The sequence below is a fragment of the Sitophilus oryzae genome, unplaced genomic scaffold (assembly GCF_002938485.1).
Source record: "Sitophilus oryzae breed Bouriz unplaced genomic scaffold, Soryzae_2.0 scaffold_969_pilon_pilon, whole genome shotgun sequence".
Taxonomy (NCBI): Eukaryota; Metazoa; Arthropoda; class Insecta; order Coleoptera; family Curculionidae; genus Sitophilus; species Sitophilus oryzae.
In genome coordinates, this window is record NW_022147604.1 from 215,582 (window position 1) to 229,512 (window position 13,931).

General features: G+C 33.7%; 1 protein-coding gene across 1 annotated transcript in view; it reads left to right on the top strand.

Annotated features, from left to right (window-relative positions):
* LOC115891156 (protein mesh-like) overlaps positions 1-13,931 on the top strand; it is a 65,447-nt gene that overhangs the window by 21,588 nt on the left and 29,928 nt on the right. The window contains 3 exon segments of the mRNA XM_030911556.1: positions 7,558-7,745; positions 10,372-10,567; positions 12,190-12,419. Of these exon segments, the coding sequence (XP_030767416.1) occupies positions 7,558-7,745; positions 10,372-10,567; positions 12,190-12,419 (614 nt within the window).

The window sequence follows — 13,931 nt, forward strand, 5'->3', positions numbered from 1 at the left end:
AACAAACATTTTTTTTCTTATCAGTGAAAAGCATCGGCCTCGTCGGCCTTGCGGAATTTGTCGAGTATTTACAATGGTCGAATTGTATAATTACCAGCTTTTATAGCATATCTAATAGACAAAAAGTATCTGGTCGATTAGTAACCAATTGGCACGGTCCGAAAATTATCGATTTTTATTTTCTCTGTTTTTATTGGTCGCTTCAAAATTCAGAGTAACAAAAAATATTTTTCTGTAGTAAAAGACTGTGAAATACGCCCCGCCATCTGGTGCTTTACATCCATAAACGTCTTAGGTTGAGCTACTTTAAAAATTCATATACAAGGGTATAATCAACCGAGGTGAATGAGCTGCGCCACCCTGTAGAGAAGTGTAGCAAAAATAAGAACAACCCTCGTAGATCTTATAAAAAATATCTACAGTATATTTCTTAATAATTTACTACACACATATTTAAATTAAAGATAATGAACAAATATATTCATCAAACTTTTAAAGTGTTTGCCCTATTCAAAAACTATTTTGTTTATATTTACTTTAAGTTTTATCTTAACCTACATAAGGTGTAGTTGATGATAATGAAAGTGATTTTTTTATATTTGGAACACCATCCATAGTTTTATACCTAATATATTACTTTGTTGGTATGTAGGAAAAGTGAAGGTGTTATAGTTACTGTTTACATTTTAATGTTGGTACGAGGGCAGGTCAATAAGTGCTTAAAAATAATTGACAAGAAATAATATTGCTCATTGTTTTAATTATTAAGCGCACTAGTAATGTAATGAATATTCGCATTCGTTTGTATTCGTATTCGCAAAATGTATGTGAATATCTATGTTCGAAAAAACATAAAATGTAAGTATATACAGGGTCGCTGATACTCGTATGTATGGAAACGGTCGATTATTGGGTAAAATCATCCCTTACAACACATCAAATCACATTTACGATGTGTTTACATTATTAGATGTAGACACAGGGTGACACAATTCCCCCGATGTAAATCTGCTACGTTTACACATTGTAGTTCAACACGTATGCACAAAGGTTAAACGTCCGCCTCACAATGTAGCCACAGTATAGCATTTACGTATACACAAAGTAAGGGATACACAGTGTGCCGTAGGATACACAGTGCTTGTGTATTACGTTTAAACTCTGTTTACACATTGAAGTTGTGACTACCGCGTGTATACGTATGTATTTTGCTTCGTATATACATCTTGTGCTAGATAAAACTACTTCTTATGAACGAATTTAGGAAATAATACAAGTTTTGATGCCTAACTTCGTTCTTTTTAAGAAATATTTATTCAATGATACCAATTATATCTTTTAGAACGAAAATTAGGAAGTCAAAACTTTGTATTTTCCAAAAGTATCTCGATCGTAAGTTCAAGAGAAGTAGCCTTAAAATTGTTCCATTTTTGTTTTGTATTAAATGTACCATTTTTCTTCCATAAAATGGACTAAGTGGTTAAAAAATAAAATTCTTATATTTCTTTATATCATGGAACGCAATAGCGCAAATAATACAATAATAATAATTATTTACACTGCAGAAACCAGAATTGTATCGTATTAAAAATATAAGTACCTAGTATTAAAAATATAAGTACAACATACTAAAATGGTAAACACTGGTATATCGCCACGATTTGGTGGACCTCGTTTCCCTCCAAGCAGTTGGTTTGTTAGCATACTCATTCATCGAGCACTCTGTTGGACTTTCTTGTATTTTATTTCCAGATTAACAATCTCACCCTTAAATTTTATATGAAACTGATTATTGAATATTAAACATATCTGTATATTGATCCATCTATAACTTACCGAATATCAGTGTAAGAAGTTCTTTGAAGTGTTTAAATCTTTCTTTCTCTGGTCCATTTAGATTTTTATTATTTCCAAATTAAAAAAAAAAAAATATATTGCAGAGCTAACCTCTTTATCATTATACGAGAATATTTGGAGTTTTCATTCATTGGAGTCAAAATTTGGTAAATTGGGTATCGAGTAAGGGAAGAGTCGCTGCTAGAATATTAATAATACTCTTAGGAAGGTGTAACAAGGCAATTAAAAACTTGTGCTTACCTTAAAATCTCTTTTAAACTACACACAAACAGAACATTTATATAGAGCTTCCGAATGATAAAACAATACGCTAACACATACCACTCCTAGAAAGGAGAAAGGAGAGAGGACACATAAGATACACTTGGTCGGTGTATCTACGCTGAGGCTATCCGCGCGTGCGCACACCTTCATTTCATGCTAGAATGTAGACACAACAGTACACTATTACAAAGTGTCTATATAGATTTTTATACTATGTGTATACGTCATATTTTTACAAGGTGTGTACTATAGGCACAACTGTGATACGAAGTATCACACATACATATGACTTATACATTGTATATCTCATATACCGACGTCAGATTTCATCATTTTAATAATTATTTGTTACGTTACAAAAAACTCTTTAGAATCTTGAGTGCATACGGTATACAACTAGTAAACACTGTATCGCACAGTTCTATCAATATAAACCTGCGTGTATCTCATATGTATATGTTAGAACTAGATGAACACTTAGGTTCACTTTAATTTATTTTGTTTCTCATGTGTCTCACTTGTAGAAACGTAATTTCATTTGGACGTGCTGTGTGGGATAGAGTTGGTAAAATATACGAGGTACCGCAATAAGTTAAATATAAAAGTTATAGGGTTTTTAAATGTTTATTGGTGAGTAATAAATTTAAGTATACAGGGTCGGTCATAAAGTCTTGGCACTTCAAAGTTTCATTTTTTTAAATGGAACCCCCTATATATTATTGCATATTTCAATTTTTCCTTCAATTCTAAGCAACATAGTACAAGCAACATAGCATAATTCTACAACATAGAGATACACATAATGTACTTCCGGTTCCGAGACTTTTAAAAATATCACTTAAACAATTCGATTTAATTAATTTAGATGTGTTCGGTTTCATTTAACGATGCCATTCTGCGAAAACTGTGGTTATAATATTTGACATTAGTTTTCAAGTTAGCATTTTTGTTTAGGTGTATAAAATGAGATTATATCAAGTCTGGAAATTGCAAAATTTTCGTTTATTTCAAAACCAAAACTCGATATCTTGGAAACGGTTGGATTTAAGTACATCATGTGTATTACAATTTTTGCTTAAAATTGAAGGAATAATTAAAATACCTAATAATATACAGGGGGTTCCATTAAAAAAAAATCTTTGAGGTGCCACGATTTTTTGATCGACTCTGTATATTTAAATTTATTACTCGCCAATATACATTTAAAAACCCTATAACTTTTGTATTTAACTTTTTGCGGAACCTCGTATACATTGCCGAATAATTGACCGCTTCCATACCAACACTGCATATTTCGTATGAGGGTGCAGCCACACTATCCTAAAAACGGCGTATCGGCGTAACGGCGTAATGACCTTGAATAGATTTCCAGTAATTCTTTTGGCTGAAACATTCATCTGTCAGAAATTTTATCTGTCAAATTCATCTGTCAAAAATTTCAGCCAATAGAATTACTGGAAATCTATTCAAGGTCATTACGCCGTTACGCCGATACGCCGTTTTTAGGATAGTGTGGCTGCACCCTGAGAAGCTCACTAATACCACAGATTAGGTATCCTATAAGTATACAGATAAAAATCTTGTCCCTAATTCGTGGTATGAAAATTGTTTTTCATGACGATGTGCAAACGAGTCAAATTTCATGTGCGCAAAAATAAACTCGCGTAAAATAACAATAAACAGCGTAATAGAGAGATATCGTTAAACCGAATAGCTTGCATGGACGTTAATAAGGCGCCAGGTGTTATTTCCTTTACGTGAGGTGGTATTAACTCTCTTCATTTATAGTTATCGGATCGGAAAGAATTCTGATCGCGTCGCGTCCGCTATTTAAACTTAACCTAACTTTGAATTTAAAACTTTGAAATTGTTTTGTTTACTAGGTATTTTAAAACTAAAGGGCTAAAGTGCTTATTTCCAGTGCTTTATTGTTCAACGTCTGCTTATGGGTTTAGGGCAACAAGCAACAAATTCTCTTAGAAGGGCTAAGTCGTCATCTGCTGTAAACCTAAGACTCTTTATAGTATTGGAAGAGGTGGAATCCATATTTTGGGCCATATTTAAACTAAAGCAATAATTCAAACATAACCTAAAATAAAAGATCTCGCCGGCCGGCTCCGGTTGTTAAATACCCGCACATGCCCATTTAAGTAATTTTTAAACGTTATCAGAGGTTATTTAGAAAGAGCGCTTGGTGTAATTGATCCGCAAATTACGTCAGGCGGTAACGTTATTAGCGGGTGTTGCGTTGACTTGCGTATATCGTAACCATGATAAGGTACGCGTAAATACTGGATGACGCTATTCGGTTTTCCGATATCTCTCTAATAACTGTGCCGGTCAGGCGCTGTGCACAATTTTAGAGGCCATAAGTGGGCGTGCTATGTGCACAAACTAGTCACCTAACTAGTGCCCGATTCCGAAAATTGGAACCACGAAAAACAATAAAGAAAAAACAAAGATCATAATCTGTATAATCTGTGCTAATACTAAATAAACTTAAAACAAATAAGTCTGTATAAAAGCAAAAGACTTAGTAATAATAAGCGAAAAGGGCTAGATTCCAATTTTAGAGGATTTGGTTTAAGACACCATTTCTTATAGTAAGAGTGCAGAGTTTCAAGATCTTCAGTTAACTGGGCACTACCGAAATCTAATGACTGATGTTGTACAGCCAGAGCCAAATGATCTGCGTTAATAAATTTACGAGCAGAGGTAGTAGGAATATCATCTATGTAAATGTTAAATAATTATGGAGCAAGTACCGACCCTTGAAGGAGACCATTATTGAGTGTTCGTGAAGAGCTAAACTTGTCGTTGATATGAACTATTATTCTTCTACTGCTCAACAAGTTCTGTATAAGTTTCGTTATCTTCTTAACTGTTGCGGTTTGTATATTATTCTCCTTTTCCATACCGTTTTATATGCTGAAAATAAGTCTATAAAGGCACAGGCGGTATTTAACCTGTTTTGGAAACCGTGAAAAAAAATAACAGCAAAACTGCAACAGACTTGCATGGTTGGTCTTGGTTTTGTGGACGTGGACGCGTTTGGTCAAGTAGGCAAAATGCAAGAAAACCGCATACCAAAATCTCTGCTTTAGGGTGGGCTTATAGACGGTAAGAGAAGGCCGGGTGGACAACTCATAAGGTACAAGGATATTTTCCACGAAAACTTAAAGGGGATTAACATGCAGAATGAGTGGGAAGAAGCAGCTCACAATAGAACGCAATGGAGAAGAATTATAAACTCAGTTAAGAGCGACAACCAAAAAGTAAAGAGGCAACAAAGCAATGAGATTTTTGAATGTCCGGAGTGCGGTAGACAAATAACATCACGTATCGGGCGTTTCAGTCACAGAAAAGCTTATGAAAGAAAACGCCTTGATGCGTGTCAAATACTCGTCATGGCAGTATGCATGTATGTATGTATGGTTTTGTGGAAGTCTGACACTGGTTGTTCTTGGTCTTAGTCTTGCAGATCATACCTTAGTTTTAATCTTGGTCCTTGTGTAAGACGAATACTACTCTCGCTCATCACTAGTTTGGAAATGGACAGGGGCGGCTCGTAGCACTGGAAGATGGTGAGGCACATTAGAAGAGAATTTTTATTAGTATGTACTATATAGGGTGACCATTAGTACGAGGAAGTCCAATATCTTCGTAGTTGACAAATATATGAAAAAAAAGTTCTATATAAAAAAAATGCATATCCTAAAAAAATATTTTCTTTAAAATTGCAATCGCATTACCATTTTTCTGTACAGAATTGGGTTCAGCATAAAATTCAGCATACATCACACTATTGATTTATTTGAAGCACTATATATGCGGGATTTCCATGATAATTCATATTTGAAAAATTTAATTTTTTAAAAAGTGGTAAAAACCTGGAGTGAATTTAACTTATTGATATGTTATTGCTTAAGTATGTAAATAGCGAAGTTGGTAGGACAAAAGAAGAAATCCGAGAAAAATTCACATTATTTTATACAGGGATTTTTTTATGGCACGGCCAACATTGCAATATTATATTGCTATATCTCAATTTTTTAAACACTGTATATTGTATATTATTTTTAGTATTTTAGATACCTACAGACTTAAAAAACGCACATTTTTGTATTTAAAATATTTTTAAATTTTTAGCAGTTGCGGAAATAGCCTTATTTGTAATATAATTCGCAGTATTATACCGTATGATCGAATAAAAACGGCGTCAGCGATAGCTATGAAATGAAGATCGCTGTCATTATATGTAAAATTATATGGGAAATGTCATCGATCGTCATTTTCAAGCCAACTGGACGCCGTTTTTTTTCGATCATACGGTACCTATTACATAGGGCTATTGCAACAGTAAATTTTTATCAAAGCGACCTCAGGATATTTTGTCTTATATTTTACTCTGTATGGTAAAATTTTGTTTTTCTACCCATCCTATAAAATAAAACAAAATGAAATCTCTGTAACAGGTTGCTTTACTTTTTGACTATACGAGTACACAATTTATCTAGAAATAATTCGAATTCGAAAAACTTTACCTGGGGAAGTCCTCTGATGATGCATGGTCCCTCTAAATCATCATATCAATCAACAAGTCACTGCCCACTTTTTAAGTATTTACTTAATACGTTGTAATCAGTAAGACGAGTAATTAAACATACAATTCACTTTAAAAAACGTATATATTAATCAATTAGAGACAAAACAGTGCAATAACCGGCAGAGTTAATTCAAACTCTGATTCAAACTAATACAAATTAACAAATTCCCAAATAATGCAATTCTGCATTTTCAGCCTGTCGCCTAAAATCTCTCGGGCTGATCGGGAAGTGATACATATTTTTAACGAACGGCTTTTAAGGTTTAAATTTACATTTGAGGCTCGCCTCAATACGGTCTTTTTACGCGCTAATGCTCCATACATTTTATCTCTCTTCAACTAAAGGTTTTGTCTATGCTTTTTCTTTTCATTCTATATATTTAAGATTCCAGTGAACGCTGTCGCTCCGTCAATGCGATATACCACAATACGCTAGACAAGGAAAGGCGAGAGGCAAACCTCTGCACATATATTTCTTAAAGAACAAATGAGATGGATATACATCGTCGAGTTTGTCGCATATGGGAAAGGAATAGGAATACCATCGACGTAATTTATTGTAGAATGAGGGATAAAAAACAATTTTTATTGATGCAAATAGGAAAAAATAATTAAAATTGTGATTAAAGATGTATCGATTAATACGTGTAATTCTTCAAATGTATTGGTGAGGCACTGCCTCATCTGCCTCATTGGACAAGCCGCCCCTGGAAATGGATTATTAGTTATGTCATTAAACTACACATTTATGAACCATTTGACAAATAATAAAAATATTATCATGATTTACAATTTAGTAAGTTAAAGGATTACCCATTATCATTTTTTAGATCCTATGAATTCAAGAATCGCTCCTCCGGATACCGACCAAAGGGGTGGTGCTGGAACACCTTACACTCTCACCGATCAGCGTTTGTCAACGATTAGACAGATCTTTATGTATCCCTTTTACGATCAGGGTGGTAACGCCGACAACGAAGGAGATTACCAAAAGGAAATTCAGTCCTCATCACCACAGGTAAATTATGTAGCGCATTAAGTTTGATTCACTCTATACCTCCATATCCGCTACTTTCCGTTTCCTTTCCGTTTACGAAAAATATTATATCGTGTAAATATGAATAGGACAATGCACACTATCCGTTCCGATTCCGTACCGTTTTCATGGTTACGTTTAATGTGTGAAGTGTGAATACAATAAAATTATATGGAAGGTATATGTAACCAATATGGAAGATATAGGGAGAATCAACCTTTATACACTCACCGGCACGAAAAACGGACACCTTCACAATTTTCATATATTTTAAAGTTCAAAATATTTTGAACTATGTTTAGTTAGTCGTTTTAATGATATTTTAAACAATTTGCAGCTAAATTATTTGACTTTCTAGCCTCTTTTTATATTAGAAATTATTCTTATCATATGTCTGTTATACGAGGGAAAACAAAATGTGGTTATTTAGCCCAAAGCTTGAAACACGTTATGGAATGGTTTAACAAAGTAAACAATTGCAAATTATCTTTCCTGTATAGTTTTCCGATTCTTCTCAATATTTTTTTTTGGAGATATTGAAGATTCGTTTTGAAGAAACCAGTAATGATTAATAACAATTATAACATTGAAAACTTGACTTTAGTTCTTTGGTTCTGCTCAAACACCTATGAAATAGTGTTTATTGTTTTTATAATATCACTGTTATTGAAAGGTCATATTATTACTGCTTGCTGGCAGTTGGTCTAGTAGAGATGGTTTTAAGTCCAGAAGTTGACTTCTACCATGTTCAATTAGACCTAAAAATAGCTGATGAAACTTAATACTCTCTCTGCTAAAGTAACTGCCAACAAATTATACCGGATGCATCTCAAAAGAGCACCCCTATAACTTTTTATTTTTTTTTGTTAAAAAAAACGGGATTTGGTGTGTTAGTATATGACATAAATTAGGATTGATTGACGTATTCAATTGTTTTCGGTCACTTCCTGTTTCACCGGAAATGACTACAATTTTTGATTTTTAAATGGCACCCTCGGTATTTTTTTATTTTATTCGATAGAAAATGTCACTCTGAATAGAATGACATATCATATGTCAACTTTTGACATTTTCGCGTATGGTTTATTTGAAATTATAATTTACGGTTCGTAAAGAAAATTTGACTTGAAATACTAAGTGTGTGGTATTAAATTATTCGTAAAAAAATGCTTTTTCCATATATGCTAATTAGCAACCCTTGTTCCATTTGAAAAAATTGAGATATGATTAAAAATACGATTTGAGCAATTTCTAACTGGCCAGGACAAGACACTAAAAGCATTAGACGATCAAATATATTTCTCCAAGGCTCCTTGATGAAGAATTAGTGTTTTTAACATAGCCATCGGCACTCTAGATTGAATTTTAAAATACAATTTTTTATTAAGCAAGGATTTCAAAAGTTGACAAATGATATGTCATTCTTTCAGAATGTCATTTTCTGTAGAATAAAGTAAAAAAATACCGAGAGTGCCATTTAAAAATCAAAAGTTGCAGTCATTTCCGGTGAAACAGGAAGTGACCAAAGACGATTGAATACACCAATCAATCCTAATTTATGTCATATACTAACATACCAAAACTCGTTTTTTTTCTGAAAAAATAAAGAAGTTATAGGGGTGAGCCACTTTTAAGACGCACCCGGTATATAATAATAAATAATGTACCTATAATAATAATGTAACTTTTCAATGACAGTGATATTTCAAAATCAATAAAAGCTATATCATAGGTGTGTTGATTAGTATGGCTAAAAGTAAATGTATGCTTTTAATGCTATAGTTGTTGTTTTTTTTTCAAAAGCGAATATCTCCGACGAAAATAGAGTTATAGAGATGAATCAAAAAACCTAAACCATCGAGAAAAAGTGCATCTTTTAACATTTCTTATCTTGGTAACTATTCCACTCGCTTTCATCAAAATAACATTTTGTTATTTTTCTTGTATAATTGACAGATGGAGACAATACTTTTTAATTTAGAGCCTAAAAAGTCAAATAACTCTGCTACAAATTGCTTAAAAATTCATTAAAATCAGTCCACTTGAACAAAATATATTGATTTTTTTTTCAAATCTTTGAAACTTTTAACGTGCCTGTTTTTCATTGCGGTCATTGTACAATTTTTGTTTTTATTTCTAAACAAAATTGTAATTATTATATCAGTAAAAAATCCTTAAAGTATTTGAGAATGATTTTATCTTTCACTAATACTCCCTAAACTCCTGTTATTGTTGTACCAAACCTTCCTCTCATTCTTTCTTTGCGTTAAAGCACTTCCAGCTCTTTGCAAAGTTCCCGATGTCGCTGATGTTGGCTTCTGCTGCTTCCTCTAGTCCCTCCAAAAAACCTTGCCCTAAAGTTTTAAAGCGTCGGTATTCCAGTGCCGGATAGTGGCACAGCAGGTGCTCAATGGTTTCTTCTTCCTCTCCGCACTCTCTGCAGTAGTCGTCGTTGGAAACTTTCCATCTCACGAGGTTTACCCCCGTGGGACAGTTTCCAGTGACGACACCTACAATTATGCGTACAAGGTCCTTTTTGTGCTCTAGTAAACTTATATTTAAACTATGTAAAATTCACAATATTAAGTATTCTTTTTTTTTGTTTTAGGTTCACAAAAACTTGAATTTCCAACTGCCATTTTTCGGATTCAGATTCAACTACACTAGAGTTTCCTTGAATGGTTATTTGGAGTTCAGCGATCCACCCCCAAATTACGACTACCCCCTAGTATTCCCTACGCGAGATTGGCCCAAAAAGAACGATCCATCTTTTATTGGAGTATTTTTCAGCAAGTGCAGAATAGGTAAAGCCATTCATAATAAAAAAAATACGTCTAAAAAGGGATGCTATTAATATGTGCGTATTTTTTTGCTTTAAGAGTCCATTACGATGTACTGTTCGGGTCGGGTAAAGCGGGTGTCTGGCGGTGTCTGTGAAGGAAATATATATTATATATCAGAAATCTGCCTAAGGCTTAGCCCGATCCTGTCGTGTTAAGCCACACCCAAAATTCCAAACATACGTTCTATGATTAAAGGATGATTCACAGTACACCGGACCGTGCCCGTGCCGGGCACGTTCCGTGAGGTAGACACCGAGCCACGTCCGATCCTTCTGTATATGCAACACCGAGTTGATAACGGGGTTCGTATTAGTTCCGCGAGTATATTAGAAAACACAGCCCCATAGACACACGAAGATTTAATACGAACAATGCCAAAGTTCTCGCAGTTGGAATTGTTACCAATTGCAGTTGATGAATAAAGAACAACACCTGCAGGGGAAACACCTGCTCAAAGGAAAAGATGAAGGATCTATCTTGTTCATTACATCCTTTCATTGTTCAGTTTTACGCATACCCTGTCGTCAAATACTGCTGTCCTACTCAGACATGATAAAAAGTGTAAAAGGCCGAGCACGATCCGAGCTTCGCCGGAACTCGTCCGTGCCCCGTCCCAGAAATGTCGGCGTACATTTTTTTCTCGGATCCGCTCCGTTCCCGCCACGTTGCGGAAAGCATGAATGTACTTTTCCTGGTGCCCCGACTGCAATCTGCAGTCATGATATAAACAAAATACACTTTTCATCATGTCTGTAGTAAGTATTAGTGAATCTTACAGCAGTATTTGACGACAGGGTATGCGTAAAACTGGACAATGAAAGGATGTAATGAACAAGATAGATTTTTCATCTTTTCCTTTGAGCAGGTGTTTCCCCTGCAGGTGTTGTTCTTTATTCATCAACTGCAATTGGTACCAATTCCAATTACGAGAACTTTGGCATTGTTCGTATTAAATCTTCGTGTGTCTATGGGGCTGTGTTTTCTAATATACTCGGAACTAATACGAACCCCGTTATCAACTCGGTGTTGCATATACAGAACGATCGGACGTGGCTCGGTGTCTACTTCACGGAACGTGCCCGGCTCGGGCGCGGTTCGGTGTACTGTGAATCATCCTTTAGGCTTGATTACGGTTTGCAGAGCTTCAGAATTTGTCATAAAATAGCGAGCAATTTGTTACAAAACCATATAAATTATATATCACTGTAATGACAAAACTTTAATCTATTTCCATATGGTAACGGAATTTTAAATTATGTCTTTATTTTCGAGAAAATTTAGTCCAAACATAAGGAATATTTTGTTGATGTTTGACCATCAAAATCTTAAAAATAAAGAAGTTGTCTAAAAATGTGCTACAATACGGATATAGTATAATCCTTTATCTTTAATTTCCTTCTTCATTTGTGTAAAAATACCTAGTCAGTTTTACATAAAACGTTAAATGCCGAACGCTTATTTTGCTACTTTTTCGAACTAGTAAAATTGACTCTTAAGACGAATTTAAATATAAATTATTCAAATATTAAACATGTAATCTACAGTATATTAATAATTTCAAATTTTTAACCAATGGTACATAGGTGACTTGAGAGATGGTGATATTGATCCACGAAAACCAGGAGTCTACTTTAGAATGGAAAGAGATTTGAGACAACGAAACGATCAGATGGGAGTGGAAATCAGAGAGAGATTGAAGTGGGACATTAGAGAAGGTGTGATTGGTTCTGAGACGTTTGATCCTAAACATGCCATCATTATAACCTGGAAGAACGTGTCATTCAATGGCGGATTTGCCAATGCTAAATATAGGGTAACTAAGTAGTTATAGTATTTAACGTAATTATAACATTTCTAAATTAGATGAGATTTTATTAAATAGCTAGAGGTTTATTCCACTGCAACTTTTTCAGATCTATTGCAAACTAGACAGACCTTTCTATCTATGGTTAAACAAAAATAAATAAATTATAAATATATAAACAGTTATTATTTAAATCTACAAAACTCACCATCTTAACAGCACTTAAGGGACATAAAGGGCCATTACTACCGCTTTCCTGTTCAAAATGTTCTTATAAAGTCGATGAGTTTTTTACGGCGATTAAGCTATCTCGCATACTTCGCATTAAAAGAGGTTTTAAAAAGAACATTGTTCGACTGCAAGGTTTGATAGTAAAAATTTTTAAGCTTAACGTTTCACAACAATTTGGTTTAAATAAATTATTTTAACATTATCGAGGCTAGACTGAGGGAAGACACAACATTTTCCGCAAGAATCTCGCCACCTCATAGACTCGCTCTTGGAGGAGTCATGGAGTTCTTGAGATGCCGTTTGAATTAGTGATGGGTATTACGATTCTTTTTAGTGAATCGAATCACACGATTCAAGTTCTCATATTGAATCGACTCTTACGATTCGTTCATTTGAACGAACCACATGCGCAATTTACGTTTCATAAAAACAAGAATCGTAACACTACCGGCGATAATTTGGTAGAACAATTACTTAAGGGACCAGAAAAAACAAATATACCGTTCTTTCATTTGTTTTTCAACACTTTATGACAATGGCGTAATTGGATTGATTATTTTACCTAATATTAAATTATCAAGCCAATTTCTATACCTATATACTATTTATTATAGACTTCTTAATACCAATTTAATATTTTTAGTTAATAATTGTAATCAAGATGTAATAGTAATTATAATCAAGATATTATATAATAATGTTGATCTATTAGGCAGAAACCTGTCGTTGGAAGTGAAGAAAATGAATTTGCCTTAATTGGTTCTTTTGTAAAAAATCCAATATGTAATTATTTTTATTTACCATTAATTATAAGTCATCGCAATATAAATCAAAGAACTACTTCTTTATCATCGATTTTGATTTGAAAATAGCTCCTAACTGTTACTAGCAAATTGTCATGGCGACACCAGCCATCTTGATTGTCATTTTATTGAAAAATCGTTTTTTATTCAAAAAATAGAGGGTGTTGCATTTGAAATAACGAAGTTTTCATGTAAAATAAGTATTTAAAATAAACCAGCAATTTTTGGTACCCCTGTATACATTTAAGGAAGAAACCAATTTTTTTTGTAAAGTTTATTTCTCTAGATTGAAAGTCAGCACAAGAGTTAATTCTGAAAAGTAATCTACAAGGTGTTGACAAACTTTTTTATTATAGCATGCGTATTTAAATATCTTTAAATACCTCAAAAACAAAATCTTTTAGATATATTAAACCCTTCTAATAAATGCCTTATTTTATACCCAACAATCAAAAAATTAAATAAAATACCGGGTGTTCCATAAGAA